Source organism: Choloepus didactylus, chromosome 8, assembly GCF_015220235.1.
Source record: "Choloepus didactylus isolate mChoDid1 chromosome 8, mChoDid1.pri, whole genome shotgun sequence".
NCBI classification, from domain to species: Eukaryota; Metazoa; Chordata; class Mammalia; order Pilosa; family Megalonychidae; genus Choloepus; species Choloepus didactylus.
Genome location: NC_051314.1, coordinates 62,784,539 through 62,808,578, shown reverse-complemented (window position 1 = coordinate 62,808,578; position 24,040 = coordinate 62,784,539). Strand labels below are relative to the sequence as shown.

The window sequence follows — 24,040 nt, the reverse complement described above, 5'->3', positions numbered from 1 at the left end:
TACTTAAGGAAAGGTTACACTGGTCAGACACTGCCCGCTATGAGCAGATCAGGTAGCTGATCTGTAAAGATTTTAGGGAATTATGGAGTTCAGAGTTTGGCAGACTTTCAAAGGCAGAAGTAAGTTAATATCAGCTATAGGAACATGGTCACTCAAATGAGATAGTTGTTGATTGGTTTGCATTCAGATGGGTGTGCTTTGAAGTGGTCCATTCTGATTAGCTGACTCTCAGAAGTAAAGGACTGTTGCCAATTGGTTGGTTTGCAAAAGTGTGTTCCCTGAATCAAATTCTTATTGGTTGATTAAATGGATTTAAAACCAAATCTGGTAATTACTGTTACCATGACTATAGAAGTGTCATTTCTTGATTAAGAGGGTTTAAAACCTGTTCTGATGGCTACTTGTACCATGGCTACTGACCAATTTTTTTTTTTTTTCTAGGAATGTGGGAGTTTGGGGTTTGTTATTTTTTTAAGAGCATTTGTAGCTTTGCAGAAAAATCATGCAAAAAGAACAGAGATCCCTATGGGAGGTTTTTATTCTCATATGATTCCCCCACCCCTAGCCTGGAAACTTCTGGATATTCTCTCTCTATCATTAGTATTTTGAAATGTCATAATAAGCCTTGGTTTAGGTTGTTTCTTTTGTTTTTATTTATTTTTTTTTTGTTGTTTAATTTCCCTATTTCATCATACTGATCACTCAGAAGACCTCTTCAGTCTGGGCACTCAAATTCTTCAGTTATACCTCTGACTCCAGACCATTTTCAAGATTCTTCAGGGACAGATAGATTCCTTGTCTGTGCCTCCCCCTACTTCAGGAATATAAATTTGGTCTTCTGCTTCCTCTATTAACTCATTTACCATCCCTGTATCCCAGAGTCAGCAAACTTTTTCTGTAAAAGGCCAGATAGTGAAGTTGTAACTAGTTAACTCGACCATTGTAGCATAAAAGCACCCATAGGTAGTATTCAAATGAATAGTCATGGTTGTGTTCAGAAAAACTTCATGTACAAAAACAGGTGGTAGGACAGATTTGTTTGCAGACCCCTACCCTATCTGTTAATCTTCTCTAGAACATGCCTCATTAAGGACAGGAATTTTTGTCTGTTTCATTCATTGAGTGTATTCCTGGCACTTAGTAGGATACACCACTCAGCAGCTTGTGGTTCAAGGTTATAGAAGTTTTGGTATATGTTTGCATTTGTTTCCTGTTCTTGTTTTGGGGTGGCTTCTGAGAAAGGGAGAGTAGATATGTCTGTCACTGTTATATTGTAACCAGTAGACACTTCATGCTTTTTCAGCCCTTTCCAAAATATACTTAACAGACTAAGTATTTTTATTCTAATTGAATTTAGAATATGATTGAAAGTCATGTCTGTAATTTTGTTTTCTTCTATCTCTGATGAGTTATAAAGAGCCTTTAGTAGCATCTTTTAGGAAGTCTGTTTATAGAATGCCCATATTAATATAATATAGTTGTTTTAAATAAGTCTACTTTGCTGAATATGTCTTATTTATATAAGAAGCACATGAGTGAGTATAAAGACATTACTTAAAGATTTATTGCTTTTTTTTTTTTTAAATAAGGTACTAGATTTTGACAACAGCCTCACACCATGCGTGAGTATAAGCTAGTCGTTCTTGGCTCAGGAGGTGTTGGAAAGTCTGCTCTGGTAAGTCATTCTTAATAGTGTATTTAAGCATGTATTCACTCCCAGACATGTTTTTGTTTTTTTTTTTTCTGTTGAGATTTTTATTATTAAGCTTCATTTGTTTGTTAAGGGGAAATCCCATAATGGTTTTAAAAGCAATGTAATTTTTTTTTTCTTTTTTTGGTAACTGTAATCAACTTTGTTTATATCTGGGTAGATCATAGTCTCTCTGGAATGTTGGTTCTGGACTGCTGTGAGGTATGTCAGAACACAGTTTGGGCTAAGCCCAGAAGGTGAGAGCTTAGCTTCTAAGTTGAGTGTCTTTTTTATATTTCAGAGCCAGATAAATTTTGATCTTTCTCCCCAGGAGTAGACTTATACTGTATACTGATTAGAAAATATCAAATCAAATAAAATTCATAAAAAATCTTTTTCAGAATATTACCTTTGTCTAGTTTTTTACATTATTTGACCAGTCACATTTTCTGCTACAAAGAATAGTATAGCAGGAAAGAAGACATGTCTTAGGAGTAGGGAAGAAGAGCTAGGAAAAATAACAAATAGTTGAAAGTTTAACAAAGATAAAGATTGACCTCCTCTTTCTGTCAGGTGAGATAAAACAATTTCACAGGGCCACGAAAGAATGGCCACCTAGCAAAGAATTTGACATGCCTGGATCAAACTGAGCAGTGTGTATAACATGGCATGAACTGCTTTTTCATTTGTAACTATCCAAAGTTGACGGGAGTTTGCATTGTGTATGTGTTGTATACACATTCAGTTAGCCAATTTACAATTACCTAATGAACATGGTGATTATTACTTTATTTTTTTTAATAGAAAGTTTGATTTATTTCAGATTCATGTCAGGAAATTATCCCATAACTATTGAATTATCCGTTTCCCTCTAGTCCTGAATCAGCTAACATTTACTGATTTCTTGAAATATGTTAAGGAAAAACCTGGCCCAGAAGTCTATAAGGGTAATGATAAATAAAATGGATCCTGATGAGCTTGTAGTGAATTGTTTTAAAGTCATTTCAGGGTCTTGTGATTATTATTTTTTTAAAGACAGCTTTCTAAGGTAATTTTCTCACCAACTGTATGCATTCAAATGGTTTTTTGTAAACAATATAACCACCTTTGTGAAATCAATAATTTAAAATTTGGATTTGTTTTTATGTTTTCTTTAGAAGTATAATGGTATGTTATTTTTTTTGTTAGACTGTGCAGTTTGTTCAAGGAATTTTTGTTGAAAAATATGATCCAACGATAGAAGATTCTTATAGAAAGGTATGCTACTTTTAGAAGGCCTTTTGCTTTTGTCTATCATATATATTTTTAGTTTTCTAATAATTGAATGTTCCTTACAAAGTGGGTAAAGAGGCAGAATTAATTTATAAAATTATTTAGTGGGAAAAGTTCACAATTAATTATTTCCTGGCATTGCATATTTGCCAGTTTAGGAGAATATTAAGCGCACACACACACAGAATTTATCCTGACCCCACAATTATGATTTGACATAGATACTTTAGAGCAAGGACCCTATGTTTTCACCCCTAGAAGAACTAGTCTGCTTTTTAACAGAGATGTGAGTACAGAGGTCTCCCTAACCTTCCTTCTTATAACTCCTTGGAATGTGCCTGTACTCACAATAGAAAGGTGAATTTCCATGTCCACTAACTTAGCATATGACAATAAAGTTTAATGTTCAGACATTTTTAACTTCTTAAAAGGAGAGTTATTTTTCTGTCTTTATGTAGCAGCCAGCCTGACCCCTGCTGTTGTGCAGATGTTGTTTCCATTCCTCTTCCATGTCCACAGTCATCAAAAAAACTACAGATCCCTTCCTGTACCCCAGCTGTGAGGCAGCACCACTCTTTTCTCCTCTTTGCATGTCTAATTCTGGATAACTTTTTTTTTTAATCTAGAGAATATTAGGTAAAAAGGGGGTAACAGGAATATATAATTCGATTGATAGTTGTGGCACTGCTTCCTTGCTGCCAGAAATCTTGTCCCAAAATGGTGAAGGCATGTGGTTATCTAGAGAAATGGAGGTATATCTAAAGTATTATGGGGAAGTTGAAATAAACAGAATCACTTCTAGTATTGTTGGAGGTATTGCTGGTTTGATTTTTTGAAGCTGCTATGAAATCATTTCCTCTCCAGAATTAAATGCTGAGTGGTTCATTTTAAGACTGGATTTTATAGGTATCCTTATGTTGAATTGCACATGAGTTTTGCACCTAATACAATTTGGAGGAAGAGGGAATATGGTATATGAACCTTAATTACCCAACTATTTTTTTTATATAGATAGTTAAAATACTGCTTGAGATTTGCTTGCAAAGTAGCTTTGTGTCTCTGTGTTTTAAACCATTTTTAACTTTTGTGCATATTGAGACAGTCTTGTATACATAAAAACTTAAGGTATGTTTTAATTTTTTCCCCAGCAAGTTGAAGTAGATGCACAACAGTGTATGCTTGAAATCTTGGATACTGCAGGAACGGTATGTAAAATGAAATATCAAATATATGCACAGTTGGTATAATATTGGTATAATGTTATATTGGTATAATATTGATGTTATAAATTTCATAGTCATAAAATAAGCTTATTTAAAAGTAGTACTGGCATTAAAGCTTAAAACTCTTTCCTACTCTCTTGAATTCTGCTTATATTATTTTTTTATATTGTACTTTGTAATTGCAGTGAGTGAGTTACTGAGGGATTAATTAGAAAGCTTGTTAGAATGAAAATTTTCACAGGCTCACTAATACTATTAAAACAAGTTAAAATATCTTTCCATATTTCAAATAGTTTGTAAAATACTGAGGCATACATTTATTTATTCTTCAGGGATTATGTGAAGCATTTTAAATTGTATCTTTCCTCCAGAGTATTTACAGGCCAATTTGATTTTGTAGGTATCAGAAGGTGAAGGGAAGATTTATTCAGGTTTTATTTATTTATTATGGGATTCATTCAACTAATGTTTGAGTACCTGATATGTGCCAGGCACTCTGATCTTCCCCTCAAAGGCTTACAGTCTAGTGAAGGAGGAAAAGTGTGGGAAAACAACAAAATATGGGTAATCATGCTCCTGGGCCCCTTAAAACTAGAGCATTGTGAGTTAACTGTCAGTAACTTGGGGATGCAATTCGGGTGCCTTGAATAAATAGTATGGTATTTTTAAAAGCTATTAACTTTTATATTAGAGCTGTCTTTAAGAAGCTTTTGTAGATGGGATTTCTGTCCTACTTAAGTATCTTTATTGTACATAAATCTACTTTGGTGTATTATTTTTAAATAAAAAAACCTATTTATTGAAATACCAGTTTTTCAAATTTTATCTTGCCATGAACTATAATTACAGACTTTGAAAGTTCTTTAACTGTCAAAACATTGTTTTTTAATGATCCTTTTCTCTCACTATAGGAACAATTTACAGCAATGAGGGATTTGTATATGAAAAATGGACAAGGCTTTGCATTAGTTTATTCCATCACTGCACAGTCCACATTTAATGATTTACAAGATCTGAGAGAACAGATTCTTCGAGTAAAAGACACCGATGATGTAAGCTGATTTCTTAATAAATGTATTTTACTTAAAAACCCTTGTTATAATGGTATCCAATTTAACTTTTTCCCTGAAGTTTTAGGGTTTTTTTGTTTTGTTTTATTTTCAAAAGCTTTTTCCTTGAAGGGCAAAAATATATTTCTAACACACTGTTTTCAAATATTACAATGTAGAATGTGACTAATTTCCTCTCCCCTTACCTTATGCAAAGTAAATTTTATATCCTTCCTATTTTTAAATCATGCATTTGGTGAGGAGGGAGAGATGAGAAACAAATGTTATCAGTAGAGCAAATGATGTTCTCACCACATTTCTGGTAGAATTAAGAGCCTTTTCAACAAGAATCAGATAAATATATATAAACACACCTTAAGCAGCTGTGATATACAAGGATCATAATTTTAGAAAGAAACCAGCAAATACTGGAGTCTAATATTAATTTATATGCCCCTTCAGAGTATACTATAATGGAGTTTAATCCCTTTAGGAAACTTTTAAAATATCATTTTAATTCTTCATCATACTATATATGTAGCAGTGATTTTTCAATATTGATCTTGCATCAGAATCACCTTTAGGGCTTGTTAAAACACAGATTACCAGACCCGACCCCCAGAGTTTCTGAGTTAGTGGGTCTGGGGTCTGGCTCAGGAATTTGCTTTTCTAACAAGTGTCCAGGTGATGTTAATGCTGCCAGTCTGAAGACCACACTTTGAAAATCACCATATTATAGTTTAATTGTAACAAATATAGTCAGAGCTGGAAGACACTTATGGTAATTTGCCATTTTCTGGAAGACTTCTGAAACAAGGAAACCTTGGGAGACTTGACTATTATAGCATCCTCAGGGAGCATTTTTCAATTAGGACATCTGTTTTCTACTGTCTGTTAACTACTATAGTTTTCTATGATGAATTTCATTAAACAATTATTTATTAAATGCCTGCTATTGCAAATAGCAGGAATGCAGAAAAAATGTATAGACATGTTTCTTCCCTTCAAAGAACTTACAATTAAGGAGTAAAAATTAGCAAAAAAAAAAAAAAGTAGAACAATAAGTAATCAGTTTGGACTGGACTATGTAGAAAAAGCTCTATGAAGATAGTGAACCTTTGAGTTGGGACCTAAAAAAATGTGTTGAACGTAGCTAAATGTAAAAAAGAAGGATGGAAGAAGATTAGGGGGGAAAAGTGTGATAGGCCAAGACACAAAGTTGAGATTGTGTGTTAACTGTGAGGATTAGGCATGAAATTGGCTTGGCTTCCTGACTAGAACATACAAACTTGTGTGTGGTTCACTTTGCTTTCCAGAAGTTAAATAGCATTAACTTTCCTAAAGCCCTCTTCCTTTTATCTGATTTCCTGTATGCTCTTAAAAGTGGAACCTTTTACATGCTGTAATTAGTTTAATAATAAAGAATATTTAATTCAGGTAAGGTCTGCTTATGCTGAACCATGTAAGAAAGTGTTAGATATTTTTTCTTTACAGTTGACTTCTTATATGGTCAAAGAATTGTTCCCACCCCCTAGAGAGAATGATTATACTAAAAGCATTTGTGGAAGTGAAATTCATTGTGAGACTCCAAAAGCAAGATTCCTGCAGAGCATTAGCTGGATTTTAAAAATACATATTTTGAAGTGCTGACTTTGGGGTTTGTGTGTATGTGTGTGTACATGTATGTAAACTTCAGCAATATAGAACTATAAACTATACTACAGTGTAGAAATACACTATCATATAGGACTGCTAAATTCTTTTACATCCAAGTAATAAAACACTATCTGTTCCTAAAAAGTTGAAATTTTTACTTTTTAGTTGTATTTTTCCAAAATTGTTTTAGAAAGCCAATCTCTAAATTGTTAATTGCCAAATTACAGAAAAAGTATTCTTTTTACATATAGTGTTCTTTTAAAGTTAAAAACATTATTTGTATCCAAACAAAAGTAATGGTGTCATTAATAAGTGGTTTTGATTTTTTTTTAAATTGATTCCGCTTTCTAGCTTTTTAATATAGACTGTATGAGAAACTAAAAATTCTACTTCAGGGAAATTCCAAATTTCTCCTTTTTGTGTTGCAAAATTAAAAATGCTTATGTGATAAATGCATGTCAGAAAACCAGAAAACTTAAAGTTGATTCACACCCTTTAGAAAACATTTTAACGTTGAAATATGTTGCCTTGTAACAGTAACACTCTTTTGTACTTCCTTTTAGAAAGGTTAAATATTTTGCTTACTGTAATTAATTGTAAGTCCATTTTAATATAATTTAAAGTTTTTCTTTCCTCTTTTATAAATAGGTCATAGCTTGTTTTCTAAAAATGTCATGTGAAAGTTTCTTATTTGTAGATCTACATCGACTCATTGAGGATCTAGGTTATAATCCATTTTACTTAACATACATGAGAAGAGAAGGCAATGTACAGAATTGACAATGTAATTAATATACCTCAAAATCAATACTTATGTTTAAGTCTTACAAATTAAGGTTTGTGGTTTTCATATTTAACTATAATTTTTATTGGATATTATTAATTTAACATTTTTCTTTGGCATAATTCAGAATTAATTAATCCTTAGGGATAACTCTTAGAATTATTTTGATTTGAATTTGCATAATTATTTATTTATTTTTACCCTCACACATGTACTTTTAGGTTCCAATGATTCTGGTTGGTAATAAATGTGACTTGGAGGATGAAAGAGTTGTAGGAAAGGAGCAAGGTCAAAATCTAGCAAGACAATGGAACAACTGTGCATTCTTAGAATCTTCTGCAAAATCAAAAATAAATGTTAATGAGGTATGGCCAAATATTATACTTAAGATAACTCTTCATTTAGAATTCAAAATTAATGGAAAGTAATGTGTCTGTATTAATACAACCCCAAGTAAATGTGTACTCAGACTGCTATATTCATCTTCTAGGCAAAAATAATCTTATGTTAAATATTTTGACATTAATTAGCAGCTGTGTTATTTCCCTTCTTTATTAAATGCTGGTACAATGGAATTTATCATGAAGAAAACGTTAAACTAGTCAGAAATAATAGGGGTGGGAAAAGCAGATTAAGTCTTCAGGTATATGATGGATATTATATTAAAAATGGAAACTGAAATTCAACAGCCATGCATGGTTCTTGCCTTGAAGTGGCTTAAGTCATATTATATAGCAAAGACATATGGAAAGACTTGAAGAAGAGTAGGGATTGTTTTCTTTGTAGGATAAGTGTTCTAATTGAACTAAGATAAGATCTTTGAGGCTCCTTTAATGCAATATTTTATTGTAAGGGGAACAATTTTGACTCTCAAACTTGGCCATTATAAGAACACCTAATTTTATTCTCATCCCTTAACTGAACAGAATATTTGCTTTCTGAGGGTTGAGTTACATCATGGAAATCCTACTTTATCAGTTTTAGTTTTTTGAGTTTTTTCCTCCTGTAAATTAAAACAAATTAATATGTTTACAGATCTTTTATGACCTAGTACGGCAAATTAACAGAAAAACTCCAGTGCCTGGGAAGGCCCGCAAAAAGACATCATGTCAGCTGCTTTAATGTACTAAATGCATTGTAGCTCTGAGCCAGGTATGTTAGTTTATCTTTCCTCTCTAACTCTTAGTCATTCAGTTTCAGTAAGGGTACTCACAAGAATTTTTTTTGGTTGTTAGTTCTAAAATAAAGTGGTCACTTCCCTTTTCAGATATCCTTGAGTTGGTATGATATCTATTAATGAAAAGAATTATTTCTTTTCCCTGGCATTTTTAGAAGTAAAATATTCCATTTAAGTGACTATTCTAAAGAAGTTCATTCAGTAAATACTTACGTGCCATCAGGATACTGGTTGATGCTGGCAATAAAGTGGTGAACAAAGACCAATGTTATCTCTTTGCCTCATGAAGTTAATTAAGATCCACTGGGAGAAGTAGACAAAAAATTGTAAAACGAGATAAATGCTATGAAAGGGATAAACCCAGGGTAGTACTGGTAATAAGAATACCTAACACATATAGGACATTTATCATGGGGCCAGGCACTCTTTTGGGTACTTTATTTATTAATTCATTTAACTGTCACAATAACTCTATGAAGCAGGAACCTGTTATCCCTGTTTTACAGATGAGGGAACTGAGGCACAAAAAGATTGTTACTTGTTCAATACCATACAGTTAGTAAACAACAAAGCCAGAATTTTAATCCAGCCAGGCTGACTCTTGAGTCCTTACTCTTGGCTACTATACTGTTATGGATCCTGAAGGAGTGTATAGTTGGGGTTTGTCAGATGTAGACTGAGGATTCAGGGTAAGTCGGTCAGAGTAAGAGACATCTAAGCTGAGATCCGAAGGACAAGAGAAGTCAGCCACGTTGGGGACAAAGGGTTTCTAGGCAGAGTGAACCACAAATACAAAGCCCAGAGGTGAGGGTGAAGGAAAAGTGAGCACACATTTTTAAAAACCATATTAAATAAGTTAATACTTGTGAAGCAATTAGATCAGTGCCTGGCACATAGTATGCACTCAGTTATTAGCTGCTGCTAGTATGCCAAAGATAATGGTTTCCTGCTCAAGTCCCATTAAACCATTATTTTACTGTACTCTTATTCTTGGAAACTTTTGAGGTTTGTGTCTCTGTTTCCCCCTGTGTTAAATGCCCTTTACTACCATAGCACACTGATTCTGTATCTTTTTAGAGTTTTTGTCCCTTCCCTTCATTTAAGGCTTTTCTATTTGGTGATTTATTTTTTCATTCCTGATCATGTGCTCATTCCTTTTTATTTTTTTTCTTTTTTGATAATTAAATATTTTTATTTGACATATCAATTTCAGTCTCACTTGTATTTGTATAAAATATTTTTTCTAATGAGTAACTGTTCAGAATTGCATGTTAGTTCCACTGATCCCCTTTTCATTTTCTGTTTACAATGTAAGCTTCACACTGTCCTTTCATAATCAAACTTATGTGCTCTTTCTTTTTTTCTTTCTTTTCTTTTCCTTTTCTTTTTTTTTAAATTCAGTTTTGAGATATATTCACATACCATACAGTCATCCACTGTGCCCAGTCAACCTTTCACAGCACCATCACATAGCTGTGCATTTATCACCACAGTCAACCTTCGAACACCTTCACCACTCCAAAAAGAATGAAAACAAGAATAAAAAATAAAAGTAAAACAGAACACCCAAATCACTGCTCCTCATCTATCCCACCCCGTTCTTCATCCAGTCTTTGTCCCTACTTTATGTGCTCATTCTTAACAGCACACATATGCTTGAGTTCACACATTCCCATCCTTTCTGATTTGCTACATCCAGTACACTAGGATTTTGAAAATGAGAAATCCAACTAAGTTTGTGGAGATTTCACTCTAAATGAGGACCTAAAGTTCAAGGCACTTGTGAAAATTATTTCAGCAGCTGTCTCTACCTGACTCTGTTTCTGAAGGTTGCAAAAAGTCTGATCCCCAGAAAAACACACTTAAAAAATATTTGGCCCAGGCATATATACAGAAAGCAAATAAATATATAGCAGACAATGAGTTTTGGTTTTGCTTCTTTTATGTCACTCACAGATTTTTTTTAAAGTTTGATTAATATGATTTCAGTGTAATCCCAGCTTTTCTTTGACATCCATCGTAAAGCTAATAGAATCTGTGTAAATAAGGAATTAGCAAGTATATAACTGTTCATTGTAAAACTATAAAGAGCCATCATGAAATAAGTTCTATTTTGTACACTTCTCTGAACCATTCTTAGCCACTCTTGCTGGAAGAGTAAGAAAGGGCTTGATTTTCTGATACTAAAAACCCTGGTATATGTGATCCTGTACTTAGGATGTAATTCTAAGATTGTAAACACTCGTATAGGGTCATCCATTTTGTTAATATTGATATCTGTCTTGATCCTATTTCTCTGAGGTTGACTTGACCTAAAACTTTAATGTGATTTTTTCTTATCTTTTGATTTTTGGAAGGTAATACATAGAAGTTTGCACAAAGGTACTTTTCCTTTTTGTATCTGAATTTTTCATTTTATCAAAACAAAACTTCCTTTGAAGAGGGCAGCAGAATAGACTTCATCATTTTGGAGTTTAAAGATGAAAATGTGAACTCATGGTTTGTTTTGCAGTGAAATTTGATACATTATCATTAATGTAATGATTAAGACTATAGCCTATATTATATTCATTTCTAGCACTTTAAGACATTTCTCTTACTGTGTTCCTTTGGTTCTTTTATATGCTATTTTCAACCCATGTTTACAATTAATTTTTTTCCCCTTTTGACAGGTCTGAAGAACTGTTGCCCAATTCAACAGTGCCAGCATTCCAACTTTGTTAAACCTACCAACATCTTAAATGGACTTTCCTGTGGTGGTACCCTTTAAGAGGCGGATGAAAGCTACTACATCAGTTTGCACATTCTAATCACTTTCCAGTATCACAAGAGAGATTTTTACTTATATGATAGTCCTACAGTATGCAGCTGGTAAAACCAGAGGCTACATCCAGTATTACTGCTTAAGAGACATTCTTCATCCACCAATGTTGTACATGTATGAAAATGGTGTACTGTAGACTTTAACACACCCCATAAACTTTGTATTGGAGAATACAATAATGTAAATCCTAAATGCACCACTATTTTAGCTTAATAAAAGAAAGTCCAAAGAGCTCCTATATAGACTACTCCAGATAACTTCGCTTCTTTGATACTTGTAGCTTATTGTAATTTTTTTTAAGAAATTCAAGGTCATTATCATTGTATTGTACAAAATAAGCGCTTTTGATTAACACAGCTATATAGTTTTTTTAATTTTTGAAAAACCTGTGGAGACAGTGATCTTGTCTTTAAAATATGATAGTCCTTTCAGTAAAATGTCTTAGATTAAAGACATTGCCTTTAATATCTGTTGGGAAGGAAATGTCCAGACTTTTCAAATCTCTTATTATATGTTTCCTTTTTTTGTTTACATAGGGAACAATGTTTATAGTTGTGTGTACAGTGGGGGTCTACAACAAGAAGTGTATATTTTCAAACAGTTTTTTAATGATTTAACAATTTTTGTAAATCATTTCCAGGCTTCTGCAGCTGTAGATTCTCACTGTGAATCCCTTGCTTGCTCATGCATAAGTGTATTTGCAATACCAAATATACAGGTTTAGTATTTTTGCCTGTTAGTGATTGTTTTACATGTGTAACGTTTTGGTTGAGATGTTAAATGGTGGACGAGTACTGTGGATGTGGGAAGTAATTTTAATCATGTGTAATTGATCACAAGGCCTAATTTGCAGTAATGATTGCTGTTTTATTTAACAATGCCTTGTTGCTTTGTATGCATCGACGTTTGGGTGTAAAGATTGTGTGTCTATCCAACAGGGAGCCACAGTATTGAAATTGACCAACCTAATGTTACAACTACTTTGAGGTGGCCAAATGTAAACTAAAGCCTTAATTAAAGTGGTGCAATTTTGTATAACTTAGCATCAGTAGTTCAATAAATTTGGATTGCCATGCAAGGGCTTGCATTATAATTACTTGCCACTTGAATGTTTTGTGTAATGTTTAACAGTGCTAGTAAATAAATATGGGTTTAACTTCTTTTTAAATGTAATAGGTGCGTTCTACACAGTGTGGTTTCATAATTTAATATTTGGGCAAGTCAGACTCATTCATTAATTATAGGAATGTTGAGTGAAAGATGTCAGATTTTTCTAGTATTGTTTGATTATCCACATAACCACCTTTTGAACTTTTCCTTGAGAAAGAATTTTGTAAGTCAAGCAATATTACTTATGACAAATACCTTCTGGGTGATTTTCAGTACTCTTTGAGGTGAAGAAGGAAGGATTGAAAATACTTTGGATGTTATGCTGATGGTTTTTTTTAATGTAGGGTGAAGTTAGAGTATTATGGTTATAAAAATCTTTGAACGAAGTGGACTGAAGTACTACTTTCTTTTCAGATAATGGATCTTTCTTTGTCTTACGTGTCCTGTAGTTCAGTTCTTTTGTGAAATTTGACAACGAGCTTTTAACTCAAAGTTTCTCAAAATATTTGTCAGCCACTGGAGCATGTCATCAATTTATTAGTGATACTGTCTAATTTAGGGGTGTCTGCTAATCTCCTAAATACATGCTGTTTGAACAGGATATATAAAGGCTTTCATTTTAAGAAGAGTCTTATTCCTTACTTATTTCATTCACAGGATTCCATGAATTTAAAGGCTTGAAGAAAAAAATGATGTTTGTTCTTCCAGAAGCCCCACTTCTAACAGACTTGTTTTTGGCAAAACTGGTTTTATTTATAGTTGTTTGGGAGAAGATTAAACCCAAAAAAGTAGGTTTGTGGAGTATTCAGTGGATACTAAAGTATCACTATAATTTGCAATGTCCTGTTACTTCCAGTTGACCCTCTTTGAAGCCACCACTGTTACTACCACTAATAAAAAAGTAGGTTGCCTAGCAGTTCTGAACCAGGCACATTTCTAGGCTTTTAAGAACAGATAAATATTCATTCAACAGATATTTAAATCTTACAGTGTCATATATTGTTCTAGAGCTAAAGATACGACAGCAACCAAAACCAATTAGGGCCCTGCCCTCCTGGAGTTTACAATCTATTGCAAGATTTCTCAACCCTGGCACTATTGACATAGTGATATATAATTTGTTGGGGACTGGGGGCTGCATTGTAGGATGTTTAGTACCTTCTGTGACCTCTACCCACCAGATGTTAATAACACCAATACCCCACCCACACAAGTTATGACAACCTAAAAGGTCTCCAGACATTGCCAGATAACCCTTATTTGGGGGTAGGGGTTGAAGGGCAAAATCACCCAGGTTAAGAATCATTATCTGGAGGATACAACATGTTAGTTTCAGATGAGTGGTAGGGGTACAAAATGAATGGGTCACCATAGTGAATAAGAAAGTAAGGTCTGGAACCAGACTTCCCGGATTTCTAATCCCATTTCTGCCACTTATTAGCATGTGACCTTGGTTTGGTGCCTTGGTTTCCATCTGTACAATGGGATTGATGATAACATCAATTTGATGGGAGTTCAAGAAAGTAAAGTGAATGCCATTGCCAGTCTCTAGGTCACTTTTATTTTTTTAATGCTAATAAAATAGAAATGTGGTTTGACTAAAGCACCATTTCTCCATACTAAATTGTAACTGTAGCTTAAGAGTACAAATCATATGTAGATAGATTTCTGGCGCTTAAATGGAAAAATACTAAAATAGTTCAGTCTGAAAAGTCTTGAGTTCATTTTCATGTCCCCAAGGATACTTGCAGAAACTTGAACTTATAGAAAAAACCAGAGTGATTTTTCTTTTGCCTTAAATGTAAATATATAATCTTTACCATGTGTGAACATACGAATAGAAAGTTTAAAAACCTCCACTTAAGAAATTAAATTTTAATCATTTCATCTTTAGATGTGGGACAGCAGACTTAGAATTAAAACTCATTGCTTCAGTATTTTTTTTTTTTTTACCTTAATCTGTGTCTTCATTGAATTTAATCTCCATCTGTTATTCTGTCTCTTTTTAAATCTTGGAAATGTTGGAAGGAGTTATATAGTATTTTATAATTAATAATATTCATACTACCTTATCTTAGAAATTTTATAGTGTTTGCAGGTTTAAAGTGTTTGTCTCTCTTAAACTATCAATGAACTTCATCAAATCGTGATTTGTAGCACTCAAAAATAAATATATGCTTTGTAATTTATTATAGTGCATTTTAGGAATACATGAGAGAAGTACAGTCGATGGAGAGTAGAACTAAACTACTGTACGCTCCTTTAACCAACTATTAAGAGAAAAATGCCCAAGTCTTTGATGGTATGATACTTGCCAAAACTGGCTACTCAAACCTATTAACTGAGCAACTTATTTCTGCTTCTGTCTTCACATGACCAGCTTCCACCTGTTTCTGTGTTTTTCTTCTCTTACAGGGCACCAGGCATATTGGATCAGAGGCCCTACTCCAGTATGACTTCATTTTAACTTGCCTAATTCATTCTGTGGTGGTCCTACTTCCAAATAAGGTCATGTTTTGCGGTACTAGGGGTTAGGACTTCAATGTATCTTTGGGGGAGATAAAATTCAATCCATAACAACATGGTATCATTTTTCATATACATAAAGATTTGTATCATTTATAGACATTCTGATTTTTCTATTCTGGTTTGTCTGAAAGGGTGTGGAGAGTTTTTACTGTTTTATTATGATCATAGTTTAACTTGATTTTCCTTATAAAGTGACTCAAATGATATCCAGGTTCAGCATTTGGGGCAAAATGCAGGTTTTTTTTCCTGAAAATTAAACAGAAAGGTCTTAGTGTATTTTTATGTGAATAGTATATTCATTTATGTCAAAAGTTACAGCAGTTTTAAATAGGCAGAGATGAAAGTCTTTAATGCTTTTGTCACCTGCCATAATTTATATCTATAGCATGGTAGTTTATGTCCCTTATGAGCAGAACAAGGAATTCTTACTATCATATGTTCAAGGCACTATGCTTGAGGCAAATGGAAATAAGAAAGAGCAAATGATTAGTGTAAACCCATTCCCTGCTGGCAAGGTACTCATGTGCCAATGGTGGAGAAGAGCAGCCAAGTAAAAACTTATCAAATGAGCAAAAATCTAACAATTCATATCTGGCTCTCTATAGTTAATGCTCAGTTATCCATATAAAAACAAAAGAACAGTAATTGTGCTTTGCTTTAAAATTTGTGGACTATGATTTATATTCCTATTAGTTTTATCCAGGTAGTGTTATTAATTCATTGATTACCTAAGCAAATCAACCAGTGACAGAGAACTGTAGTTCTTCATACTGGGAATAGAGTACAATTAGATGGGTACAGTATAGACTAAGTACTTACTAGAAGCCAGTTGCCACTGCACTGTTCTAAATGGGAGTAATCTGACTGAATTGGTTAATGGCTTAATGTGGGGGCTGGAAGAAAGAGTGAATTATTTGATTATATTAGCAGTATTAAAGAGATTAAGCACCACTGACAATAAAAAGAGAAGCTGGCAAAGAATCATAGCTTCTAGTGCATAAGTGAAAGCACATTTTTCCTAAGATCATGTTTATGTTAAGTGAAATATTTTAGTGAGTATCTTCTGTAGGTAGCCAGATTTGAATGGTTGGGCATTGGAGTCATCTACCAGAGGCAACTGAAACCATGAGTGGATGAAGTTATTTTCATAAGAATTAAATGTTGAGAAAGAATAATAGGAGTCCTGGAGTGAGCGAGCTGGGGATGGGGAGAAATTGGAGTACAATGGACTGCTATTACAAAGACAAAGGCAGAGCAGGAAGAGGCAAATTGTGCAGCGCCTAAGAATACAGTGTCCTTGATGGCAAGGAGCAAGCTGTCATTGCCCCCTTCTACTTGCTCTATAAGCCAATGGTAATTTTATTCTCTAGATGTATCACAAGTTTTATCTGTCTCTTTATATACTTCTTGGGAGGGGAATTGGCTACTAATCCAAGTAGGTTAAAGGATGGTTGTAGAAATACCATCCCCTAATTAGTACCAGGTCTGTGTAGGTCTGTGCCAACAATTAGAAAGTCCATTTCAGAGCCAATGTTAGCAAACTCCAAATTTAGCTACTCCAAAGCCACAAGGCATCTTCAAATACATGCCTTTGCAATATTTCTCTCTATCTTTTCAATAATGTAAACATCTTTTTCCCCTCTTGTTTTTCGTAAATGGCATGTTAGTGCTTTACCCAAGAAACTATGTTAGTGGGGAAAAAAAAAAAAAACTAATTTCTTGTTAACGGTCACCATAATATATTGTTGACATTGTTCTATCATTTTCTGAAAAGATATTAGTGTCTTAGTTTGAAGGTGCATATTAGTTTCCTAGGGCTGCTGTAATAAATTGTCTTAATTTTGGTGGCTTAGAATAACAGAAATATATTCTCCCAGTGCTTGAGGCCAAAAGTCCAAAATCAAGAAATTGGCAAGGCCACAATCCCTCCAGAGGCTCCAAGGGAGAATTCCTTCCTTGCCTATTCTAGCTTCTGATGGCTGCTAGAGTTCATTGGCTTGAACTCATATCACTCCAATAAGGGCAGGTTAACATGTTAAGTTACAAACTCAGTTCCTGAAAGTTTCATTGTCAACTAAAGCTGTTCTAGAAAATGTTCACACTACACTCATTCATTCCTTTGAATTTTCTGACTTCAAGAAAGTATGACTTGGATCATACAAGATTTTAACTGAAGACTTATAGACTATTTTATTAGGCTAAAAGGCAATAATGATTCCTGAAATACATCTTGGACTTCTTGCAGAAGCTAGACCACTTACTACTTAGCAAACACCTAACAGCTAGCTCTTAACTTTTCAGAAAGACAACATTATTAGCCACTCCATGCCACTTATTTCAGTTTACCAGTGCTCTCTTACAGGATATCACTAAAGAAGGAAGTGGCATCTACCACCCCTCCCCCATCCTTCCACTCTGAACCCATACAGGATATTCTCATGGTCGGATATTCTCATGGTCGGACATTCTCCCCTTGGCAAGATGTGGCTAATAGCAGAGGCAGGATTAATGACATAGTTGTCCTGGGCTTCCTGCCAAGGCCCAAGGAAGGGTGAAGAGGACAGGTCTCAGGATGTCATCCAAACAGGATGGATGTAGAATGCCAACCATGTTAGCCCTGGAAGACAAAGACATTTTACAGTGCCTCCTTCATTACTGTCTATCAGAAAAGAGTCAGCTGCTCACTAAGTAACTCCCCAAGGCTATTACACCATAAGGAAGGGCCTTTTTTTTTTTTTCATTAGCTCTGTTACTCCTAAAACCGACTTTGGCTCAACTGCTTTATCTCACTTTGGAAGAAGAAAGGTAAACTCTAGAAAGCAAGATATTTTGTGACTGATCTCTTTGATCTGCACAAAATAAACCCTGAAACACAGCATGAGTTAAATCAAAATATATTTAATATCTAGCCTTAAACCTAGTTTGACTAGTTTCTCTTTTCCAAGGGGAGTGTGCTAGTTTGAATCTGTTATGTACCCCATAAAAGACTATGTTCTTTTAATCCAGTCTTGTGGGGGCAGACCTGTTGTGGGTGGGATCTTTTGGTTAGGTAATTTCCATGGAGATGTGACCCCGCTCATTAAAGGTGGGTCTTAACTAGTTTACTGGAGTCCTCAAGAGAGCTCAGGAAGAGAAACAGAGAGCCCAGAGCTGACACAGGCCCAGGCACTTGGAGAAGCTTAGAGTGACAGTTTTGGAGAGAAGCTAAGATATGAAATCCAGTTTGCCCCTGGGAGAAGCAAGGAAGACCCACAGGAGCCGAGAGAAGCTAAGAGGGATGCTTAGACAGAAACACCCCAGGAAAAACAAGCAGCGAGTTGAGAAAAGCTGAGAGAGACAGAAGCCCAGAGATATTTTGAAGAAAGCCATCTGGGAACCAGAACCCAGGACCAGCAGAGGTCACCATGTGCCTTCTCATTTGACAGAGGAACTCCAGATGCTCTCAGCCTTTAGTCAGAGTCAAGGTATCTTTCTCTGGGTGCCTTAATTTGGATGTTTTCATGGCCATAGAACTAAATTTGAAACCTAATAAATTCCCATTGAAAAAGCCAATCCATTCCTGGTATATTACATTTTGGCAGCTTGAGCAAGCCAGAACAGGGAGATAACAATCTGTGGAATAGTCCCCATATATAGGCTGTTTTTCTGTTCTCCTTTTCTGCCATCCTCTCAAGGTGAGAGAATCACTAATAGAAATTGAAGAAGGCTGTCACCCAGTCTTATCAAAGCCAATTAAAGGTAGGAATGATGAAAGAGTAAGAAAAATCAGGAAATTGTAGCTTGGCTCTTGTGTGGTTTGATGTTTCTATGAAAAAGACATTTCCGGATTGAAGAGCTGACAAGTTTCGATAAGATAGAAGTAATAATAAACTAGTTACCATTTCTTGGATCCCCTACAATGTGCCACCCACTGCTCTAGCATTTTATATGTTATTTAATCCTCACAACAGTGCTATGAAATAGGGTTTATTAGTGTCTCCTTACAATGCTAATGAGTGCTTTAAATCAATATAGTGGGATATTCATTATAAATACTAGAAATGAAAATGAAACTATTTTTGCTGACATTATGAGTGAATACCTGGAAAGCACAACAAATCTATAAAAATTTTTCCAGAACTTGGGAAGGTGGCTGGATAAAAGATAAATGTGGCAAAAATCAATAGCTTTTCTTTATAGTAACAATAAACACTTAAAGTGGAAATGTGAGTAAATATTTGGCAGAGACAAAAATTTAAATGTCACAAGGAAAAAGTTGACAAAAAAGAACTTTTATAAAATCTTATCGAAGAACATAAAATCTGAACAAACAAATGCTATATTCTTGAATGGGAAGACTTAATATAAAAATGTCTATTCTTCCAAGTTAGCATTTTAATGTAATACAATTGGAATTTTAATTGGGTGAGGTTTTGCAATCAAAATTTGACTAAGTGATCTTAAACTTCATGTGAAAGAAGAAATTACTGTTACACTAGTAGAATGAAAGGGATTCCAGAAGCAGATTCCAATATATAACAAGTTAGTATAAGACAAAAAAATATTTCACTAGGAAATAGTAAATGATGTTGGCACAACTAGCTCTCCATTTGAAGAAAATAAAAGTTCAACCCCCTACATCACACAGAAAGTAAATTCCAGATACACTTAAATTTTTCAGGTTGTAAAGTAAAACTATGAAAATCTTAGAAGGAAATCCAAGAGACTAGAAGTGTAGTCTAGAAATAGGGGAGACCTTGACCAATTCAAGAAACTCAGAAGCTATTTTAAAAAATAAATTTTATGTGTGTGTGTGTGTGTATACATAAAAATTTAAAATTTGGCAAAATATATTACAAAGCTGATTTTGGAAAATATAAGACAGATTATAGAAAAAGGATTAATATCCATAAAATATAAAGGGTTCTTAGAAGTTGAGAAGACACAAATGATCCAACAGAAAACCAGATGAAGGATATGATTTGGCAGGTCAAGAAAGAGTAAATCTCAAAGGCCCATAAACATAAAAAGATTCTCAAATTTACTAGTAGCCAGAAAAATGCAAATCAAAGTACCAATGAGCACAACATACTGGCAAAAATTGCAGAGGTAACACTAGAGTCCCAGAAGGCTGGAGTGCGAGAAAGGAGTTTTATTCTGCTAGTGGAAATTTAAATTGTAGAGCCTTTGAGTGAACCAATATTTTAATATGCTATCTGCTAATATCTATTAAAATTTTAAATATGCATATTTCACACAGCACCCCCACTCCTGATATCTGCCCCAAACAAATGGATGTATACACAAGACTATGTAGAAGCAAAAAACAAAATAGATTGAATGCCCTTCAATAGAAGGAATGATTGGGAATGATTGAATAAATTATGGTTCATGAATAACAACATTATGCAGCCATTAAAAAAATGAGTTTGATGTTTTTGATGTTGACTTAGAGGGATTTCTATGAGGTGTTGGAAGTCAACAAAGGAAAGACAGAAAGGTGTCTGTGTCTCTGTAGGGGTATGCATATTACATGAGCCTGGAAAAGGTACTGAGGGGTATATGCTGGGTGATTAACACAAGTTAGTGGCATGGTGATAGAGGAGGGAAAGGTGAGGGGGTGAAAGGGATCTAAGTAGTGGAAGGAGGGAAGCAAAAATAGTCTGAAAAAACAAAAATAAAAAACCCAGGAGCACAAAGAGAATATTGTCAGTAACAGGTAAATAACAGTTCCTGGAACAGAAATTTTAAAAGGTGTATCAATGTCATTATTTTATGTAAATATGAACATAAATATATAGGGGAATTATGTGCAATAATGGAAATTGCTGTGCTAGCAGTAGTAATATGGAAGATTCCTAAATGATTATTGTTTATTTTTCCTTAACATTGTTATGCTCTTTAAGTAAAAATAAATTTAAATTTTTTAAAAAATGCCATCATCATAACTTCATACTTCAATCAGAAAACAAAAAAATCCTTAAGAAAGCAACCAAAAAAAGGCAAAGGAATTTAACTTCCTTTTATTAACTGAAATTCAACCTTTTTCCCTAGATACAGAACTTCAGTTGATCTTGTGAAGGACAAGAAGCAGAAGGACTCCCCTAGGATGGCAAGCAGGTTCCTAAAGATTAAACGCAATCATTTCGAAATTGCAAATAGGAAGCCACGGCAGATTTTGAAGCACAGATTTACCTAATGCCCTTTTGCAGCACAAACTCAAGCTTCCAGACTAGTTTCAAGGGCAATGTTAAAAACAGACACAGCTTTTTCTTAGCATTATGTTGCATTGCCAATATTTATATTCTATCATTTTGCTTTTAAGTGCATTCTTCTTATAGACTCTACATACTTTGCTCTTAAAGGTCAGTATGTTTGTAGCTTAAAAATATACTCGAAGTATTTTAGAAGAGACAATTCCTGCACTTAATTGAGAAATTAAGCATGGTCCATTTTCAATCATTAAAATAATGCCTTGAAAATACCTCAAAAGAATAGATCCCAGCATCATGGGTCCAGCTTAAGAATACCTGTTCATAGATCTCTAATTAGAGTATGCTTATAGACAAAGATAATAATCACACACGTATAGTAACTGATTATCCATTTAAATTTTTAATTATTTGTTACATTGTTTCTCAAAAGTTTATTTATTCAGATAATGATATTTAGTTTTTTTCCTTGCATTCTTTTCCCCTCCCTGCCTCTTTCTCCTCACTTGCTTTGTGAGCTGGAGTGCCCCACAACTTCAGAGGAGCACATGACACAGACAATGACCTGCCTTAGCCATGGGGGGGCAGAAGGTTAAATGCCTTTTCCTTGTGTTTTTAGCACCACATGAGCAGCCCCCCACACACACACACCCCATGCCCCCAGACTCTTGTGCAAACTCCAGAGATGGGGAGAGAACCCCTGGAATGTGTGAGGTTGAATTTCCTGCCCTCACTTCATCAAATCAGGCAGGATGAGGGCTCAGACAGAAGTAGGACAATAAGAAAAAAAAACTTGAGCATGGCTTTCCTTACCCCATCTAGTTTGTGGGGTAAGATTCATGCCAGCTACCTTCTTTGCATAATAAAATCTAAACAGAGTATAAATCGTGCTATTTAGAGAAAACAGAGCAAAACAATGTTCTCCAAGGGCCCTAATAAATCACTCTTCAGAAACACGAATGTGTGCTTGATTTAGAGGATTCCTATGCCAAGCAGAGAAGTACTGGAAAACGGGAAAGCAGAATGCATAAACTGCAATAACAGTTCTGTGGTTTAGCTGGAGAATGTCCTGTGTCAACAGAGAATAATGATTTTAGTTTTTCAGTTTTCCTCAAGATCACTTCCACTATTAATGAAGCCTGAAATGTCTGTAAAGAAGAGTCATTGCAATTGATTTATTTGTCTGGCAAACTTTTTGTCAGCAAATTCACCACTACCTTGAAAATGTCACCAATTACTCTATGCTTAAGCACAAGCCACAATGAAAACCTACATAGAGCTAACCCTTACTGTAAGAATGCTAAAGTGTAATAATATATTTATGATTTTGTATTTAAAATCTGCTAGACATCAGTGTTTAAATCACAATTCAGTAGAAGAGTAGCTTGAAATGATAAAGTTCTACATTTCACCATTCTATTTTCCTCTTCAAATTTGAGAGAATTGAGGAAAAGCTATGAAACATAAATTATTGGAGGGTTCTTCCTGTTTTTAAGCTCCAAAGATTAGGATGATAAAGAAATCATATGAAGTGGTAAACAGTACTGTGAACAATCTATGTATGAAAGAATATAATAAAAATGAAAATAAGTTAAAATCTGATTATACAAATGTAGATACTCATTAGAATACTGTTTGAGGAGTTGAATAAAATTATATTGATCAAAAATGACCCCTCATTGAAGAAACATTTATTGAGCACTTACTAAGTGCCAGGAGGTATAGGTGAATAAAACAATTAAATAGCATTTATTAAATATTTACTGTATGTTGGGCATTATAATATTGGCCAATGTTTATTGAGTGGTTATTATATGCCAAGTACTGTTATAAGTGTTTTTTACATATGTTTATTCATTTACTCCTCACAATAAATCTATGAGGCAGGTACTATTATTGCCAATTGACAGAGGCATAGAAAGGTAATTAATTTGTCCAAGTTCCTAGAGCTATATACTAAGTAGGGGAGCCAGGATTCAACCCAAGGGTCTTTGTGTTCTCTCCCACCTCTCAACTGCTACATAAATATTATCTTATTTAATCGTTGGTACAAATTTTGGGGGACAATACTATTATCTTATTTTACTGACGAGAAGACTCAAGTATAGAGAGGTGAAATAACTCACCAAAAATGAACTGACCCCAGAGCCCTTGATCTACCCCACTATACTACGCTGCTTAAATGGGAAGACAGACAATTAAACAAGTGTCAACCAGGCTCCACATTTAAACTGTGACCTCATTCAACCTCAGAGAAAAAGCATTTCTCAAACCCGATTCCTCCCCAAAGAGTCATTTTTGAGGAGACAATGTATTCAATCAATAGCTTCCTGCTTTTATCTCTGAAACACATCTTCATAGAATCATATCAGTGTCTTGTTGAGTCCTTCCATTAGTTTTTCTCCCACATGTGAAGTTCAAATAGCACATATGAATTTTCAAGAGCACACACAGTTTACGTTTCTGGATTGAATATTTTTTTTCTCCCCTGACTCATGAATCTCTTCTTGAAATTTAACATTTTCAATCTATTTT

The 24,040-nt window shown here is 34.3% G+C and overlaps 1 protein-coding gene across 2 annotated transcripts in view; it reads left to right on the top strand.

Moving 5' to 3' along the window:
- The window catches only part of RAP1B (RAP1B, member of RAS oncogene family), a 67,878-nt gene extending 55,030 nt beyond the window's left edge, over positions 1-12,848 (top strand). For both annotated transcript variants that reach the window (XM_037845170.1, XM_037845171.1), the window contains exons 2-8: positions 1,590-1,675; positions 2,879-2,947; positions 4,111-4,167; positions 5,097-5,237; positions 7,896-8,039; positions 8,710-8,826; positions 11,524-12,848. In XM_037845170.1, coding sequence (XP_037701098.1) covers positions 1,619-1,675; positions 2,879-2,947; positions 4,111-4,167; positions 5,097-5,237; positions 7,896-8,039; positions 8,710-8,796 — 555 coding nt within the window. In that variant the 5' untranslated portion in view covers positions 1,590-1,618 and the 3' untranslated portion in view covers positions 8,797-8,826; positions 11,524-12,848. The remainder of the gene's footprint in view (positions 1-1,589; positions 1,676-2,878; positions 2,948-4,110; positions 4,168-5,096; positions 5,238-7,895; positions 8,040-8,709; positions 8,827-11,523) is intronic.
- Positions 12,849-24,040: the final 11,192 nt, after the last annotated feature.